Below are 19,109 nucleotides of genomic sequence, written 5' to 3' on the forward strand. Positions count from 1 at the left end.
ATTTCAAAGATAAATTGCACCTGGGGTAGAAATGCTCATCACCTAACCATCTCCTTATCATTTTGCACCAGAGCTCATCTTTGACCCTGCTCCCTTATCAGGAAAAAACAGAGGGCACTGGGACCAAAATTCACCCTTCCCCTCTAGGAGAAACAGAAATCGGATGGAGGAAAAAAAAAAATCATTTACGTGCATCTCTCGAGGCTATGAAATTGACAAGATGTAAGTGTTATTTTCTTAAGGAGGCTGGTTGTCTCTGTGGGAACTGAGAGGTAGTCTTGGATGGTGGTGGTGGTGGTGATGGGGTCAGTGGAGGAGGAAAGCATTAAAGGGAGATGCAAGAAGAGAGGTCTATGGAGACCCCTTCCAGAGGCCTAGGCAACGAGATTTTGCTTCTTGTGTAAAAAAGAAGACAGGAATAGTTTTGAAATTCAAGACAAAAAAAAACACCCCTGCTTAAATCTCTTTTTTAAAAATACATTTTTTTTATTGCTGTCAGAGAGGGAGAGAGAGAGATAGAAACATCAGTGGTAAGAGAGAATCATTGATTGGCTGCATCCTGCTGGGGAATGGAGTCCACAACCCGGGCATGAGCCCTTGACTGGAATCGAACCTGGGACCCTTCAGTCCGAAGGCTGATGCTCTATCCACTGAGCCAAACCAGCTAGGACACTGCTTAAATCTTTATCAGGGCCCAGTATAAATTCCATATAAGAAAGTGTGTGTGCGTGTGTGTGTGTGTGTGTGTGTGTGTATGCGCGCGCGCGCGCACACACACACACACACACACACACACACACACACACACACACATGCTTCCCTTAGATGTGATTCTACTGGCCAAACTCAGCAATCTCTCCTCACTCTTCTCATCCCCAGAGTCTAGCTCAGTCTATTATTTCCCAAGGAAGAAATTATAGCTCTTCACACTGGTTACACATTACTGCCATGCTATTGGACTTTTTCCTATTCCCTTTGCTTGGCTTTTTCTGAGTTTTGGGACCTGTTTCTTTGGTCCTAATCTGTATTTTCAGGCTTTTGTCCTCCTTGGCAATATTCTTAAGGCACACCATGAGGCTCAGTTAGATTTCCCCCATCATCTCTCCACCTTCTCAGGTGGCAGTGTGACACTATGTTTTCTATTGGTGCTCTTACAGATGACCACAAACTCAGAGCCTCCAGCAATACAAATTTATTATCTTACAGTCATGGATGTCAGAAGTCCTAAATGAATCTCGTTGGGTTAGGGCTCAAGAGTTCTCTTCTAGGGTTCAAGGAGCCTCAGGTGGGGTCCAGCTTGCAGGCTCCATCAGCAAAACTATAATACTGCAGATAACAAGACTCATTTTCCCTAACAGTCAGGTTAGCATCAATCTGTTGTTACTTCAGCTGGTCCCGTGGGGGTCTCACATTCCAAACCAAGGGATCTTAAAGTATTTTGTTTTTCAGCAGACACCTCCCAAAGAGTTCTGAGAAATACCGCCTGCTCGGTCTTGCCATTGTGCTAGTGATTCTCTAGTGGCAGGTGCTGCTCCATCCCCACCAGAAGATTGCCAGGAATCTCATCTGAGCTCTGCTTCCTGCAACTGCCCTCCTGGCTGAGTCCTTGCACGCTCACTGCCCGCTTCCCCACAAGATTACATGGAATTCCTCAGATGGCTTTATTTTCTTGTGAGCACAAGTAACATTTCTTGGGCCTTAAAGTCCACAGAGATTTTTATTTCCAGCACTAGCTCAAGATCTGCTTTGGTCTGCTGCATTGCATTGAATTTTACAGTTTTAGTATCACATGTCTGCAAGATTTATGGATCTATAAAACTGATTCCTGCCCGGCCGGCCTGGCTCAGTGGTTGAGCGTCTACCTGTGAACCTGGAGGTCAGGGTTTGATTCCCGGTCAGGGCACATGCCTGGATTGTGGGCTCGATCTCCAGTGTGGGGCGTGCAGGAGGCAGCTGATCAATGATTCTCTCTCATCATTGATGTTTCTATTTATCTCTACCTCTCCCTTCCTCTCTGAAATCAATTATATATATATCATTGATTTGTATAAATGTATACAAATGTATAATCATACATTTTCAGTATTACTGGTTTGATTCATATATATATTAAAAAAACTGATTCCTGAATACTTAAGATTTGAACTTTTTCTCTCTGATTGAAAGGGGGGAAAGCAACTTTTGCAGCAGTCAGGGTAAGCAGTTTCATGTCTCTGGCCTCTCTCTAGCAGAAAGGCTCTTGTGAAGTTCATCATGAGTATGACAGGAATCTGACGCAATCACAGGATGCCTGTGGTTAAAAAAACCAAACCAAACCCTTGTTCTCCCTGTTGTGAAGAAGTCAGTATGTTTATTTCCATTTTGATGATGTTTTAACTTTTATTAGTCAATGAATTAATTTTTTTTTCTGGGGTCTGAAATGTCAGGATTGGTGTGGGATGAGTGAGGTCTTACCTAGATAACTCACTCTCCTTGGGCTGTTTCTCTGGAACTGAGGCATGAAGCTAGACCTTGTTTGGAATGAAATATAGCATAAAGAAGTAAGCAACGTCTTCCTTCTACCCCTGTGATCTCAGCCAACCCCACCCCCTCCTCCTCATCTCCTCTATTCCCCACCCAATCTTATAGTAATAACTGCTAACGTTGCTCAAATATTCACCAAATACAGCACGAAGGAAGCACACTGTTGGGAACATCTATACTAAAGAAAGAAAAAGAATTGCCTTACCTCCACAAAATCTAACTCCACATCGTCTCCACAAAATATCCTCCCTCATCATCCAAAAATTCTAGTGAAACTAAAGTGCTAAGAGTGTTAGGGAAATTATGAAAGAGAGCTGAAAAGCTTCCTGATCATTTCCAACCTAGTATTGCCTTTTTGGAAAGAGAATACTTTTGGCATGAGAGCTTTAAGACCTTTTGTAGACCTTGCTCCTAATGAGACCAATCTAGTTCTAATCCTTGTGGTTCACTGTTCCTTCTATATTGTAGCACTAATCATACATTTTCAGTATTACTGGTTTGATTCATCTCTCCCAGTAAGTACCACAAATACTTGTTAATTTCACTGCAAACATAATAACCATCATGATGACCAAAGGAAAATGGAAACTAGCAGCTTGTGATGCATCATGTCCAGATTTAGACTCTTAGGTGTGAATACATTTTATCAATTCATTGTGTGATTTTTCTCCCTTACCACTTTGATAGTACACACTGGAGCTGTAATGTGGTCCCCTTCTAACAATGATCCCTGATTTCAACGTGTAGTTTCTCTGTCAAAGCTCCTTGACCCAATATTGAAGTTTTCCAATAATATTTTTTGGATTCTCTTAAGAAGTGGTTTCTTTAGAGTTTTCTCCAGGGAATTAAAGATAATGTTTATTTAGAAAATGTCCTTAGTGATTCATCCTAAATGTGGAAGGGGAAGCTGTGGTGTAGAGCACTGGCTGGCATTTCCTTCCTCTAAGAGCTGGAACTAAATTAAAGAAGCGATTAGAGGTCCTCGAAAAGTGTCTTTCATTTCAGTTCCACTGTTGTCTGGTCTGACTTCCTTATTTCTGAGAGAGCACATAAGCAAAAATACGTGAGAACATAGATGACCTGAATACTTTAAGCATTTATTTAGTAAACACATATTGAACTTTATACACTGAAGACATGACTTTTCTAGCAGCATCCATTGAACATTTATAAAGATTACTTATCTATTAGAACACAAAATAAAAAATGGTAATTAATTCCTCAAAGCAGAAACCAATATGAACCATAATTTCTGACCACAACACATAATAATTGTAATCACACACACACACACACACACACACACACACACACACACACACACCCACATGAAATAAAATACCTAAGAGAAAAATCAAAACTGTAATTACAGAGTATTTAGAAATAAATGAAAATGGGAACACTTTAATATGGTCAAAGCTGAACTCAGAGGAAAAGTCATAACCTTGGATGACATCTTTACCTTAACAAAGAATTTTGAAAGTAAATGGCAAATGAACTTAGCACAGACTAGTAATCTTCAAAAGCTGGTTTAAAAGGAGAAGATGGACAAAGAAAAATATTGCCATGCATAGAAAAAGATGGGGTCAGGCAAGTAACCTGAGCATCTGAGTAAATGAGGCTGGTGGAGGAATTCTAATGATGATCTCCCATTTTCCTTGGAAATAAGTATACTTTTCCAGGGTGTCTTTTCAGGTCTTTAGCACATCCTGACTTCCACGAAGACATGGAAGATGCTCAATAGTGTTTTTTTAAAAATTGATGATGTGATGATAAAAAAAATTTTCTCTTTTACATTTATAGAAAGAAACTATAAAGTAAATTGCTGTTATCTTGTAAAATTTCAAGGTACAGTTAAAAGTTTCTACTACCCGCAGAAAGACTGAGGACTATTTAAAACTCTTAGTAAGATAGCTAAGAAAAACAAAACAAAATGAAACAAAACAAAACATGTTCTAAGGGTCAAAAACACCAGGTGTTGTACAAAACACACAACAGAATGGCAACTGAGCAGAAGCCAAGCGACCTTTACAGGATGTCATTAAGCTGGTTTTATTTTTTTTGTTTGCATTGTTTGTAAGGGTCTTGTTTTAGGATAAATCCGTGGAATACACCTGCTCACTCAGTTTCCTGAGGATTCTATTTTGAGCAATGCTGAATTTTCTTTTATTCCCAGATTTATATCAGCCCATGTCCTATTGGTCAGTACTTGCTAAAATTATCAGAGCAAGATACAGCTACTGGTCCTCCTGTGTTTTTCACACCCTTGAGAAAACAGATCCCACTTTCTCCTGCTCCATACACACTCAGATTCCAGGGTAGATTGTCCTTTAGCCTTCATATGTACAATGACCGTACACTTTTGTGCTTTTCACCATTTCGCAGGTATCTTAGTGAGATGTAGGAAGAGAGGGAGTATTAGAAAGCATTGGCGCTATTAGGTGATACAATATTATTTTGTGATAATTCTCTACTGCAGCATTTTCCAAACTATATTCCTTGGAATGTTATGACTGGTGTCATTAGGTGTTCCATGGTTCTAAATCCCCCTTTATAGACTCTCCATGAAAATGAGCAAATGGAAGGCTCTGAGACGTCCTAAGTGAAGAAGTCTAGGTTTAAATTGAAGCTTCTATTTGAGCATACGGTACTTTCTCACAGCGGCCTGGGCCTAGCTCTAGGCCGGGGCTGACCAATAGGTTTCCTTCCTGGCTCTCTTCTCCTTGGAGCAGCCATGACCCGGACCCATTTTTGGACTTTCATGGTGTTTCTTTTATTTTTATTTTGTTACTTTTAGCAGGACTTGGCACAAGGCTATTTACATGTGTTGTGATCTTTTCGTGGATTTTATTTCTCTCTCTTTAATAGCAAAGTGAATTAACTCTAATACGTTCCTACTATGTACCACCCCACTAGCTGCTTTAAATGTGTAGCCCAGATGCTGGACTCTTCCTCTTGATGGAGTGTGTGTGTGTGTGTGTGTGTGTGTGTGTGTTTGGTGTGGAGAGTTAGGCAGTTACAGTGCTCTGTGCAATCAACCCTACTGGTAGCTAGCTGGACACCTATCCATGGGTTCTCTTTGCAGCCCCACTGCCCACACTAAGGAGGTCTCAGTCTGCTAGTGATGGGGTAAAAGAAGTTCAATTCTTCACCTTCTGGAGGCCTTAGGAAGGTTCAACCAGTTCTTTATTTCAGACCCACCATGATTGAATGCACATCCTCCAGCATTGGTGGTGAAGTGTCAGGCACGGCTCCCCTGGGTGAGGTACATATGCACCATCCCTCAGCTGGAGGCAAGGCCAGGAGGTGAGGGGGTACAAGCCTGTTCCCTCACATTGTGAAGAATACTCCCCAGGACCTTTGTTCTTCTTCATTTTAGCATTTTCTTCTCCTTCCCTGACCCCTCCCTAGAGTCTGAATCCCGAGGCCCTCATTTCATCCCCCTTCTGTGACTGTGGTCCTTCTTCCAGCCTTTTCTCGGGTCTTGTAAACCTTTAAGACGTTGGTAGGTCACAGCTATCCTTGTTCTAGCTATTTCTGCAGACAGGCAGGAGAAAAAAATGCTGTGGCTCCTAAAGTCAATCTCTCTCTCTCTGTCTCTCTCTGTCTCTCTCTGTCTCTGTCTCTCTCTCTCTCTCTTTCTGTCTCTCTCTCTGTCTCTCTCTCTCTCTCTCTGTAAGCACCTGTGGCAATCTGTGGTGTGAGAAACACTGCCCTTTTCTCTAATATATGGATGACCACATCTCTAAGGCACACTAGATATCTTGCATTTGGAGGGTTACTTGATGTTTGCAAAAACTTTTGGGCCTCATATTGCAGAAAGTATGTCTTCTCCTTTCTAGCATTGGCTCAAATTACCAAGTCCCTGTTCCAGTTATGTATTTTTGTATTTAAAAAAACACTCAAAAGTTGAGTGACCTACTGCAGAAGTGTGGTCTCTCCACTGCCCCCACCTGCATGGTGGCCTCAGAGTAGACAAACATACATGGTGGCTCAGGATTTTCAGGGTGAATGTTCCACGAGGTCAAGGCAGAAGCTGCAAGGACTTTTGGACCCAGCCCCACATGTCCTGCAGTATCACTTCTGCCATGTTCTGTTGGTCACATAAGACCAGCTCTGATTCAGTGTGGCCATGGGCTACACAAAGGCAACACTGTCAGGAGGCAGGGATCATTCATCGGGGGACCACTTTGGAGGCTGCCTATCACAGCCTCCTATTCAACTTCAAAAGACAAACTGACTTTTTATTTTATTTTAAATATATTTTTATTGACTTCAAAGAGGAAGGGAGAGGGAGAGAGAGATAGAAACATCAATGATGAGAGAGAATCATTGATTGACTGCCTCCTGCATGCTCCACACTGAGGATCGAGCCTGCCACCCGGGCACATGCCCTGACTGGGAATCGAACCGTGACCTCCTGGATCATAGGTCGATGCTCAACCACTGAGCCATGCTGGCTGGGCCACACTGACTTTTAAATGCAAATTTGCATCGGATGGGACACCACCTTATCAAAGGGCTTCAGTGGATATTCTACCAGAAAGAAGAGATCAGGACACATGTTTTCTATGCTCCTTCCAGCCAATGTGTTGTTTTTATTAAATGGAGTATTGAATTAGAGGCAAAGAGCATTGGTACCTGGCATTCCATGTTACAGAATGGCAGTCATCTTATCCACCCTGGCTCTCAAAGAACCCATCCAACTCCATACACTGAGTTTTACATGTTTTATCAGAGAGGGAGGCTGGCTTGAAAACAAGAGTAAGGCATCCAAAGGACTGTGAAACCAGCAGCCATCCAATTTCAGCTCCCCACTTCATGCTGAGCAGTAACAAAAGACGTACATGGAGACGAATGAAGCTTTGGTTTCCCAATGATGCTTACATGCACAGGATGCAGCCACTTACGTCTTTTAAAAACCAATTGTTCTAATGCTTTATTGCTTTGCACCAAAATACATCAAACTGACATGGATTCCAAGGTCATTGTGAAGCGAAGTTTAACCATATTAAAGAGGCATCGGATGCACATTGGAATGAGGAGGAAGGCATCACAGTATATTGCATTCTTGTAAACATTAGTACAAGTACAGAGTAACAGAGACTCCCCTCGTTGATGCTAAATAGGCCCCACCTTCCTCTGCGTTCAGAGGCTGAAGCACTGGGGATTCTTTTCCACTTGCCATCTGCTAGGGTAGGATATACCGCCCTAAAGAAGAATGGATTCCAATTTGGCTAATTTTCTCCTAAGATGCTATTGGATCTCTCCCATGTTTCTGGTCCTTTGCAAGGTGGACTCAGCCCTCCAAGAGGGAGTCCTACAAAATGGCATGATGGGAAATGTTCCCTGAACACAGAAGACATAAAATGAAAGCGAAGCTCTGCATGGAGACTTTTTGCCACATTCTCCTCCCCAGCTCCATCTTCTTGGGGAAAGGACTGCATTACTGAAAGGGCTGTATAATCTCCAATAAATAAGGGCCCCTTTCCCTACTGTATCCCCACTTCGCCCTTTGAATTCAGGCCTCCTGTCCTCCTCTGTCACCTGTCGGTCCCTAGAGCAGCAGGGGAGACTGCCTGCCAGCCATCTTTGAGCAGGTCAGGTCTTTGTAGTTGGTGACACATCCGCTTGGCTCTCACATGTAATGCACACCACTAGGACTCAGAGAAGAGACAGCACAATCACAAAGTGAGGGGTCCTGGGGAACCCTGGAATGTTGGGAGCTAGGAAGTAGGACTTCCTGATGCTCTGCAGAGAGATTGCTTGGGGTCTCAACTGTGATGATGCTCATTGGTTGGTATTGAGGACAAAGGTCTGGAATCCGAATCACACTTGACTACAGGGACCGGAACCTCAAACTGGGGCCACACTGCAGCCCGGAGTACACTTCAGTGGGTTAACTTACACCACAGGGACAGGGAGGGAGTTGAGTCCTGGGGAACAGTTGAGTCCTGGGGAACAGTTGAGTCCTGGGGAACAGGTAGGGACCTCAGCTCTGCCAGTGACTCTCTCAGCCTCATCCCCACCTTGGGCAGCCAGGATATGCTGTGCCATGGTCCCTCTCTCTGGTGGCTGATACTCCACAGTCTCAGATCCTTGAGTCTGGTCTCACTGTTTCCTGGGTGGCCGGGTCATTGCGACAGCTCCTCTGGGTTGACACAGTGTGAGATGAGGCATCGCAGCAGGGCTTGCCTACTGCAAAAGGAGGAGGGGCCCGCAATCAGACATTTTCTAGGACATCCAGGGGGACAAGGCCTCTCTTCTTCCCACTGAGGACTCTGATGAAGCCGTCCTGTTCTTCTTCAGAAGCCAGGCAGATCTGAATGCCAAGGAAAGAAAAAAACAAATGTCAACAAGAAAGAAGCTAGAACCTACACTGGAATCACTGCTGACTGAGGTCAGCGGGGCATTGAATTGGAAAAGAGAGAGTAGTGTTAGGGTGGGAAAGTTGTGGCTCTGTGAGAAAAGGTTTGATAACAAATTAGGCAGCCCTGGCCAGGCAGCTCAGTTGGTTAGAGCATTGTTCTGATACGCCAAGGTTGCAGGCTCACATCCCTGGTCAGGGCATATGTAAGAATCAACCAATGAATGCATAAATAGGTGGAACAAGAAATAGATGTTTCTCTCTCTCTCTCATTAATTTTTTCTCTCTCTCTTTTTCTGCCTCTCTCTCTCAAAACAATATATATATATATATATTTTAAATTAGGCAGAACCCTGGGTTTGGAACTAGTCCAGGGATTGAATGTTTTCTGAGATTCAGCTTGATGAATGAGGATCAAGAAAAGCTTGAGAATCTACCATTTTAGGAAGCAGTGGCAGAGCTGGGAACGTTTCCTTTCATTTAGAGGTGGAATGGAAAGACCAGCTCAGAAGATTGATTGTGAGTAGAAAAGGGTGGGAGCTGAGGGAGAACCAGAGGAGCTCCTTTGGGTTGAAGGGTCACAAATAGGGTGACAAACTTTGTTTGGTTTGCCCGGGACTTTCTCAATTTTAGCACTGGACCTCCCATATCCTGGGAAATTCCTCGGTCCCAGACAGGCTGGATGGCTTATTATCCTAGCAAATATTTAACTCATTAGGCTACATCAGAGACACCTCAATTGTCTAAGGAACCTGTAATTCCCTGCTTTCTGCATTCATTCATTCATTCAATAAATTTTTATTGGGAACCTACTATGTGCTAGATACCATTCCAGAAGATTGAAAACGAGTGAAAACAGACAGACTCCTGCTCTCATATTGTTTATTGAGCAGAACTGGGAAGAAAGACATTTCATTGAGTAATTTCGTGCATGTTGAGTGCAAGTCACTGATCATCCAGTGAACAACACTTAGTAAAACTGACTGACAGCTTAAGTAACTAATATTTTTGAATGATTAATGAGTAAAGAAAAAGGTGCTGATGTGAAAATATATGGCAATCTGATCTAACCTAGCGGGTAACTTTGTGGCACTTTGGAATGACTAGCTAGAACAATGCAGCCGGAGATGGAGGTGGTGAATGGTGTGAGATAAAGCCAGAAAGGCTGCCAGGGCCAGGAATGTGTGGACATGCAGCCATGCTAAGCCTGCTAAGTCCCTTCGCTGACCTTCTGACCAATCTCATTGACTGGACCTGGGTCACAAGACAACCACCAAGATAATCACCAGGAAGGAGAATAGGACCCATTCAATCAGTTCAGTTAGGATTTACCTGAGTCATAGAAGATACAGATGGACAAGAAAACAAAAATCAGGACTCTGCAGCATGGGAAAAAGGCAAAAATGAATGTTGGCATCAATCAACAGTTGGGTGTTAAAGGATTTTAAGTGGAGAAAGGAGAGGGTCAGATTTATTTAAAGCAGTTCTTTTTTCCATTCCTCCCCTCCCCCCTCTTTTTCTTTTGCTACCTGTTGTCATCCTTCTGTCGCTCCTTTTTCATTCTCTTCCTTTCTTCCTCTCTACATCCTCTCTCTCTTTACAGCCAAAGGACTTACAAAGGCTGAACCAATTTTCTTCCCACTGCTGACCAATCCTGACCTGTCTACTTGGCTCACTGATAATGGTGTAGACTTGACTTTGATGCATCATGTGTAGCTGTGGTAAGCTGGGCATCTCAATACCAAGGTGGGTGCAGCATATACAGAACAGAGGCACCTCACATACTCAGTATACCATCTTCAGCCAGCCCAGTGCTTAGTTAACTATCAAGCCCAGCTATAGCCAGCCCCGCAGCATCACTTGGAGACTTTGCCTTTCTAATATGAAACAGATACAAGTTATTATTTTCTATCTTAAGAGATTTACCTCATTTCTTCCCTGATCTCATGCCCCAGAGCCTAGACTCTTTGCTGGGTTGCAAATTCAGCTTCGTAGTTATTCTTTAACACTTAGCATTCGATCTTTGGTCTCTTAGTCTATATTATTACTAATACTTTAGCACCAGTCATCCATGTTTCTGCTCCAGTTTGTACATTTGTAGCTCTATCACTCACCTGTTCTCACTCCTCCTAGTTCTTAAAGACAATGGAGTGGGCTGGATTTTCCACACTCTTGTCTCAACTTGATACCTGCTTGCTGACTCACTCACTGCCTGGCCCTCTGCTTCTTCTCCTCCTTTGTCTCAAATTCTGTTGCATAATGGTCAAGTGCCCTATTGGCTCAGTCCCATTTGGCCCTGTCTGGTTAAAATCCTGAAGTCTTCTGCGATCACATATACTTAATACCATTTAAGGTTGTCCCCTGCATGTCCTCCAAACTCATTAACATTAAAATGATTGCCACTCATAGATGAGCAATTGTTTTATTTAAAAAGATTTTTTTTTTTTTTGCCTGGCACTCTTGGATTGAGTCCTCCTCCCCTCAAAATACCTGTGAAAAGATACAGTGCTGGAGGTAGAGAAGAATAGTCATAACACTAAATGCCAAGACTGACGGCCATTCAGAAGCTGATTGGAATTTCTTTAAGACCTTTGGTGTTGAACTCAGTTGATGGCTGAAGCAAGTTGTGCTGCTATGTCAAGGATAAATCTACCAGCCTAAAAGAGATCTCCTCCTCCAAGGTCTGTCTCAGGCTCAGAGATTCAGCAGCTGCCCAGAGCTGAAAACTGGGCAGTCATTTCTCTATTACTAAGGGCTCTACTCCTTCCAATCAATACTTTTCTTTCTACATTTGTTAGAAGCTGTGGTCCTCCTAGAAAAGGAAATGACAGGAAGTAGGGCAAATTAGATAGAGGTGGCACAAGTGTCTCCTGGGAGTTGAGGTCCCAACAAATAAAACACAGTGCATAGGAATGGAGACAGAAAGACTACGGGGGTTTCATACAAAGCCGAAAGTGATTTTTTATGTACTCCAGGAGTTCAGAATGTTGGGGGTGGGGGTGGAGGGTGGGGGGCGGGGAAGCAATGGCGAAAGAAGCAAATCCTAACTCAACCTAGCAGACCAACATTAGATAAATGCTTCTTCGCTGCCAGAAGTTAGTACGAGTTATGCATAATTACCTGCTCCTCCAACTGAGTAGACCTGAATACACCCGAGTGGACCCTGAGCTGGATCCACACTGATCCACTCATCTTTTCAACTGGGCAACCTCCGCTCTGCACTGATCACTCCTTGTTCTAGGATAAGTAAATGGCTGGAGGCTGTTGGTTGATATCCACAGTAATTTCTGCTATTTTCCCACACAGCAGAGTTCTGACTTCTGTTGTCTTTATCTCTGCAGCATGATTCAGGTAAATCCTAATTGGTGCAAGTCTGCTTCTATTCCCCTTGCTAGTGATTCTCTTAATGGTTCCAGCCAAGGAACCAGGGTGGCAAAGTGTGTTTTCCTCATAAAAGAGATGCATTGGGAAGAAAATGTCTCTCCTCATCTGGAAGGGATTCTTGGAGTGGCTGCAGCCATCTATGACCACAAGGGGAGGTGGCTAACATTGCGACGGTGGCAGAGCATAAAGGTAGAAAAATCTGAAGCCCTGACCATGGAATCCAAGAACTTCCTTGAATCCAGATCTCTTATTATATGAGTAAAATATACCTTCTGAGCTTGACTCAATTTGAGTTTTGTAACTCGAGATGTGTATTAGTTTGCTATTGTTGTAACAAATTACTACAAACTTAGTGGCTTTAAACGGCACAATTTATTATCTCACAGTTCTGTAGGTCTGATGTCTGGCGGGCGTGGCTACTTTTCTCTGCTTTGGGTTTCACAAGGCCAAAATCCAGATGTCAATGGGGCCATATTCTTTTCTTTCCTTTCTATTTCTCTAGGAGAGAATCCAGTTTCAGGCTCACTTAGGTTGTTGCCAAATTCAGTTCCGTGTGGTTGTAGGACTGAGGTGCCTGCTTTCTTGCTGACTGCCAACTTCAAATGCCACCTGTATTCCCTAGCTTGTGGCTCAGTCCTACATCTTCAAATCCAGTATGGGTGGGTTGAGTCCTTTTTACACTTAATCTCTGATCTCATCTCTTTGGCCCTCTTTTTCGGCATCTCTGACTCTAGTCAGATACATTTCACTGCTGTTAAGGGTGCAAGCGATTAGATTTGGCCAACCCAAACAATCTAAGAGCTCCCATCACAGGTCCATAACCTTAATCTATCTGCAAAGCCCCCTTTTGCATTAGTTTCCTATGGCTGCTGTAATAAATTTGGCGATTTATTAATCTGATAGAACACAGATTTATTTTCTTGCAGTTCTGGAGATCAGAAGTCCTAAAATCAAGGTGTCAATAGGGCTGCATTTCTTTCGGAGGCTGTAAGAAAGAATCTGTTTCCTTGCCCTCAGCTATTCGAGGCCACCCATATTCCTTGGCTCCTGGCCCCTTCTTCCATCTTCAAGGCCAGCAGCATAACTTTTTCCAATTTCTCTCTCTGACCTCTGCTTCCATCGTTATGTCTACTTATCTGACTCTGACCCTCCTGTCCTCTTCTCATAAGAACTCCTGTGGTTACACTGGGCTCATCTAGATAATACAGGATAATCTCCCAGCTCAAGATCCTAAGGTTAACCACATCTGCAAGTCTTTCTTGCTATGCTAAGGCAACATGCTCAAAGTTTTTAAGATTAGGACATGAGGCTGTTATTCTGCTTACCACAAGATAAATGGATCAAGGTTGTTACTATGAAACATAAAAAAAAATATTGCAGAGAATATGTGCATATGTCCAAAAGAATAAGTGGGTAGAGTAGGTTGAAGGAAGACTTAGCCTGGATGTTTGAAGGAAAGACTCTCTTGAGGTTAAGTGTGATGTAATGAGAACATGTTGCAGAAGAAAGGGGGCTAATTGAGAAGAAAACACTACAAGGAAATGATCATGAAATTAAAATCTGTGTGAGAAGCAATGAAGGACTGAAGTGAAACTTGAGAAAATTAAAGTGAAGCAGGTCTCCTGAAATGTTCTCTTTGGAAGAAGTGGAGAGTGATACATAAAGTAGAAAGCGATACAGAGATTAACACTTGAAGGGAAATATGATAAAATGGAGATGGTTCAATCAAAGAATTACTAAGTTTCTGAAGGGAGAAGCATTAAGATTCAAGGCCAAATGATAGATCAGAAAATGCTGGCCACATGTGGTAAACCAGTTGTAAATATTCTTAAAAGACAGGAAACTTTTTCAATAGTGTAAGAAAATAGGTAAAGTACTCAAATTGATTATTTTATAAAAGAAATATAATGCCTAATACATATGTGATAACATTTCAACCTCTCTATCCTGGAAATGCAGATTAACATGAAATATTATTCACCTACCAAGTGATATAAAAAATATTAATGTTCAATTCTGGCAAGGATGTGGTGACCGGAATATTCTCATAAACAGTTGATGTGGGTATAAATCAGCCCAACCTTTTTAGAGGTGATTTTGTAGAATGTATCAAGAATTGTAAAAATCTTTTATATGTTTTCCTATAAGCTCTAAAATCTATCCTTAGGATGTAGTCAGAGTTATGGAGAAAGATTTAGGTTTAAAGATGTTTATTGTAGTTATCAATAACAGTTAAACAAATAAAAACTCTAAATATCCAACAATAGGAGAATACTTAAATACTTGTACATCTGGATTAGGGGTCGGCTAACTTTTTCTGTAAAAGACCAAATAGTAAATATTTTAAAGCTTTTGAGGCCATATTGTCTCTGTTGCAATGACCCAACTCAACCATTGTAGTGTGAAAACAGTAACAGATTATATATGTGCACAAGTCTATGTTTTAATAAACTTTATTTAAAAGCCAGGCCAGATTTGATCAATGGGTTTATCAACCTCTGATTTATATGACATGTTTGTTATACAACTATAAAGAAAACTGTGTTTGCATAAACATTTAGTGACTAAGTTTAGAAAATTAGTTGGGAACTAAGCAGAATATAATAACAAAATATAAATTAGAAGAAAAGTTTGGTAGGAAATATACCAAAGTTTTTATGTTAATAATAGTTGATGGGTGAATTACTTGTGATCTTTATTTTCTTCTTTATACTTTTCCAAATTTTATCCACAATAAATGCAGTCTAGTTTTATAATTAAAATATTTTTTTATTTACTTAAAGCTTTATAGAACACAAAGAATCAATGAAAACAGTTTTATAGGGATGGCAGAACTGTGGAATGAACTAAAAATACTTTCATGGTGCTTAACGTTGATTTAATAAGGATACTTTTAAAATTTCAAAAATGAAGAAAACATACTCATGTCATGGCAGACTCTAGTTGTGTTCACAACAAAATGGTAACTTAATTCTATTTGGAAACAGAGGCTCTGTGAAAAAAATAATATAATGACTGTGAGACAAATTTACCCTAGAGACAGAAACATGATTTAATCAGAGATGCATTTATTTTCAGAATCAAATTTCTTCTATTTCCCTGCTAATGAGTTTTTGTCTCTTCATATTTTTAGGGTTATAAATATCATACTGGCTATTTTTGGATGCTTAGTAGGTAATTTTAGGTGGCACTGGCCACTGCAGATGAATACCCCATTTAGGCTTAACTCTGAGTGATGGTGGCAGCAAAGGAAATGACCTTACTAAGCTTCCATCCTGGCCAGGCACTGTGCTGGGACTTTATACAGGTGATAACATTTAACCCTCACTGCAAGTCAAGAGGGAGATGCTACTATACCCATTTTACAGATGGGAATGTTGATATTCACAGGTGACTCTGTCAAAACCACGTAGGATATGGATCCATTTCGGTGTGGCACTGGAATCCATGTTCTTGTTACTACATTGTACTCCCATCCATTAACAAGCATGCTTTGAAATTTAATAGCTAAAATAATTTAGGATACTAAAGTGGAGACAAATTTAAGTTTTTTCTCAATAACAGGTTTGTAAAATGTAAATTTTTGCCCAGCCAATGTGGCTCAGTGGTTGAATGTCAACCCAGGAACCAAGAGGTTGCAGTTCCATTCCCAGTCAGGGCACATATCTGGGCTGCTGGATCCATCCCTGGTATAGGGGACGTACAAGATGATGTTTCTCTCTCATGGATGTTTCTATCTCTCTATTCCTCTCTCTCTAAAAATCGATAAAAACATATTTTTAAAAAATGTAAATTTTCTTTCAAGTGGCTGACACTGAAATTAGTTGCCACATTGACAAAGATTGAAAATAGAGAATTTGTGTCGCGATAAAGAGACCTCAGTGGCTTTTGTTGATCAATGTGTAATTGGAAATAAAAATGCCTTCAGTTCTCACAGAGCTATAATAGGACTTAAAGTGAGGAAAGGAAAATGAAGGTCATTCTCAACCATTAACTTTGATCAGAACACTTGGGGAGTCTGTAAAAGAGACTGATTCTCTGCCTTTTACCCTGAAAGGCTCTGCTTCAAGGGGTCTAGGGTGGAGTCAGGAATTTTGCATATTCAGCAAGCTCCCAGCTGATTCAGGTGGTCCGAAGACCACACCTTAAGAAACACCAAGCTGGGCACCTATCAGGGGTTATGTTACTTTCCTACAGAATTACAGGCAGATCTATGTGGTTCCAGGTTCAGGCTGAAAGCTGTGTTGTGTCTTAAACATCTATAATAATAGGAGCATAATATGCTAATTAGACCGGGCATCCTTCTGGTCCTCCTTCTAGACGAAGCCGGGCTGTGAGGGAAGCCCGGGTGCCGGGTGCCGGAGGGAAGCCGGTGCCAGCAGCCGGGGGAAGGAAGGCCTACTCTTGCATGAATTTCGTGCATCGGGCCTCTAGTGTCTAAGTGAAGAGGCTGGGTGGTATGCCCTACCCAACCCTAGAGATTGCCATTCAACCATGGAAGTTGCATTTCTATCAGCAGCAACTACTGCAATTAGATGCAGTAATGGTGGGATGTGGTTGTGTGTTGTGTGAGTGTGTATGTGTGCCTGAGCATGTGCAAAACTGAGGCCCAGAAAAATCACAGCAACCCTGTGTACTTTTACATCATTAGATTCAAAAGATAAGATTGAGTGTTTTTAACTTTGCTTCTTTTAAAATGTAGTTTTTAAAACTTTACACCATAAAAGTAATTTAAATGCAAAGAAAAAAACCCCTTAAACAAACCTTCCAATTTTTTCTCTTTTCCCTCGTGTTTGTATTACTTTTCCACTACCATTGTATCATTAATACTTCACTTATTCCTTTGCTGTTTATAAAGCCATCATTTAAAATGGCGACACACTATTTGAAGGTTTCGATCCCCTCTCTTAGGTCTGTCCTCAGTTCTGCAAAGCGAGAAGGTCCGATTGGAAATGCCCCAGGGGGTCTATCATCATCTATTAAGACTTCTCCTTTCTGGTCCCTCTGGGAGGTCATCAGGCTATCTTGTTTCCTGTGCCAGTTTTCTCTCACGCCTTCCTGACCCATCGTTCTCCTATGGGCCACCTGGTGCTGTGGGGTCCTGAGATTCAGACGGGCCTGTGTGGCAGTGGTGGGGCTGTGGTGCAGAGGATTCACTATGCAGAAGTCCCCTCAGATTCACTATGTTTCCAATAATCAAAACACGGCACCAGGCCCCATTTTCACCTCTCCCTTTGGGTTTACCTTGGGAGAGTGATGAGCGGGATCTGGGTCTGGATTCCAACAAGACTTGATTAAGAGAGAAAATAAATTTCTCATGTTTAATTTCTGAAAGGAGCCCCAAATACATCAAGAGCAAACATGGAGATCTGCGCACATTATTCCAGCCTACAGTGAGGACGCAGGTCGTGACACGAGGGGAGTTGCAGTCCGAGAAGAGGGGGCAGGAGGAAAGCCTCTCTCTGCTGGACGAAGGGCTCAGCTGTGCCTGTCTTGTCTCTTTGTCTCTGTCGACATTCCAGGAGGGAATGGGGGAGCATGAAGCAAGGAGGTTGAAGTCATATACACTGAGTGGCCAGATTATTATGATCTCTGAACGCATAATAATCTGGCCACTCATTGTGTGTGTGTGTGTGTGTGTGTGTGTGTGTGTGTGTGTGTGTATTAGAGGCCCAGTGCATGAATTCGTGCATGGGTGGGGTCCGGCCAGCCTGGCCAGGGGGAGGGGACATGGGCTGTTGGCCAGCCTGCCTGCTGGTCAAACTCCTGGTAGAGGGGATAATTTGTATATTAGCCTTTTATTATATAGGATATACACTAAGTGGCCAGATTATTATGCGTTCAGAGATCATAATAATCTGGCCACTCAGTGTAGGTACAGGGGGTTCCTGCCTCATTTCTCAGGAAATTGACGTCATCACAGTGAACCCCACATTCATCTCTACCTTAGATGTAGGGAGATATCCAGGGCCTGGGCCTGAGGCAGTCCCTGGTTAGGGAGTGTCATGGTTTCCAGGGAGCAGGCAGAAGCTTGGAATCTGCACAAGGAGACTTACGAGGGGTCTTTGTGACTGAAAGCAAATGCAGTGGACTGTGCAACCCAGCAGCAAGTAACGGCAAAATATCCCCAAGAGACCATGAAAAGTGAACCACACATTCATGGAGACCAGCACAGAGCCCCACCTGGAGTAGCTGCCCACATCCGAGACCAGTGATCCTCAGAGACAAGCACGGGGACCAGACGTCCTCATCCTGTTGCCATGACGTTATGTACATTTCCTCTTGTGGACAGACACCACCAAGTCAGCTTCCTAACATTTTGGTTTTGCATGTTTCGATCCTACTGCACTCATATGGTTGGAGTGAGGATATCTTTTCTCAAGGTGAAGACTTGGAATATGACCCCGCTCATTCAGATTTGTAGATGGCTGTTACTCTGTTTTGGTCAGACTCAATATTACTCACCTGATTCTCTTTCAGTGTTATCTGCCCCTGTTCCTTACACCCAATGAAGGTTCTAACACATCTAAAAATCTTCTCATTCTGCTGTACTCTCTGAACAAAGTTGGCTGGAAAGAAGCCAATCCTGTCTTGAATTTTCCCCTGAAAGGAAAAAGGAGACATGCATCCACAATTCGTTGTAATTATACCATTCATTGTAATGACAGTCACCAAATGATTCTTTTTTTTTTTTAAAGAAAGGGAAATACTTACTTTCCACCAGTCTTCATTGGAATCTTCTAGAAGAGTGATCATGTCTCCTGGTCTAGAATGAAAAGTGAATGAGTTGGGTGAGAAAGCATTAGGGGATAAAACAACAACAACAAAAATGCTA

The 19,109-nt window shown here is 42.2% G+C and overlaps 1 protein-coding gene across 2 annotated transcripts in view; it reads right to left on the reverse strand.

Annotated features, from left to right (window-relative positions):
- Nucleotides 1-7,764: 7,764 nt before the first annotated feature.
- The window catches only part of STAC (SH3 and cysteine rich domain), a 103,980-nt gene continuing 92,635 nt past the window's right edge, over nt 7,765-19,109 (reverse strand). For both annotated transcript variants that reach the window (XM_079795495.1, XM_079795494.1), the window contains exons 9-11: nt 18,989-19,040; nt 18,740-18,877; nt 7,765-8,845 (exon numbers count right to left, since the gene is read on the reverse strand). In XM_079795495.1, coding sequence (XP_079651621.1) covers nt 8,747-8,845; nt 18,740-18,877; nt 18,989-19,040 — 289 coding nt within the window. In that variant the 3' untranslated portion in view covers nt 7,765-8,746. The remainder of the gene's footprint in view (nt 8,846-18,739; nt 18,878-18,988; nt 19,041-19,109) is intronic.

Source organism: Cnephaeus nilssonii (assembly GCF_951640355.1).
Source record: "Cnephaeus nilssonii genome assembly, chromosome: 17".
Taxonomy (NCBI): domain Eukaryota; kingdom Metazoa; phylum Chordata; class Mammalia; order Chiroptera; family Vespertilionidae; genus Cnephaeus; species Cnephaeus nilssonii.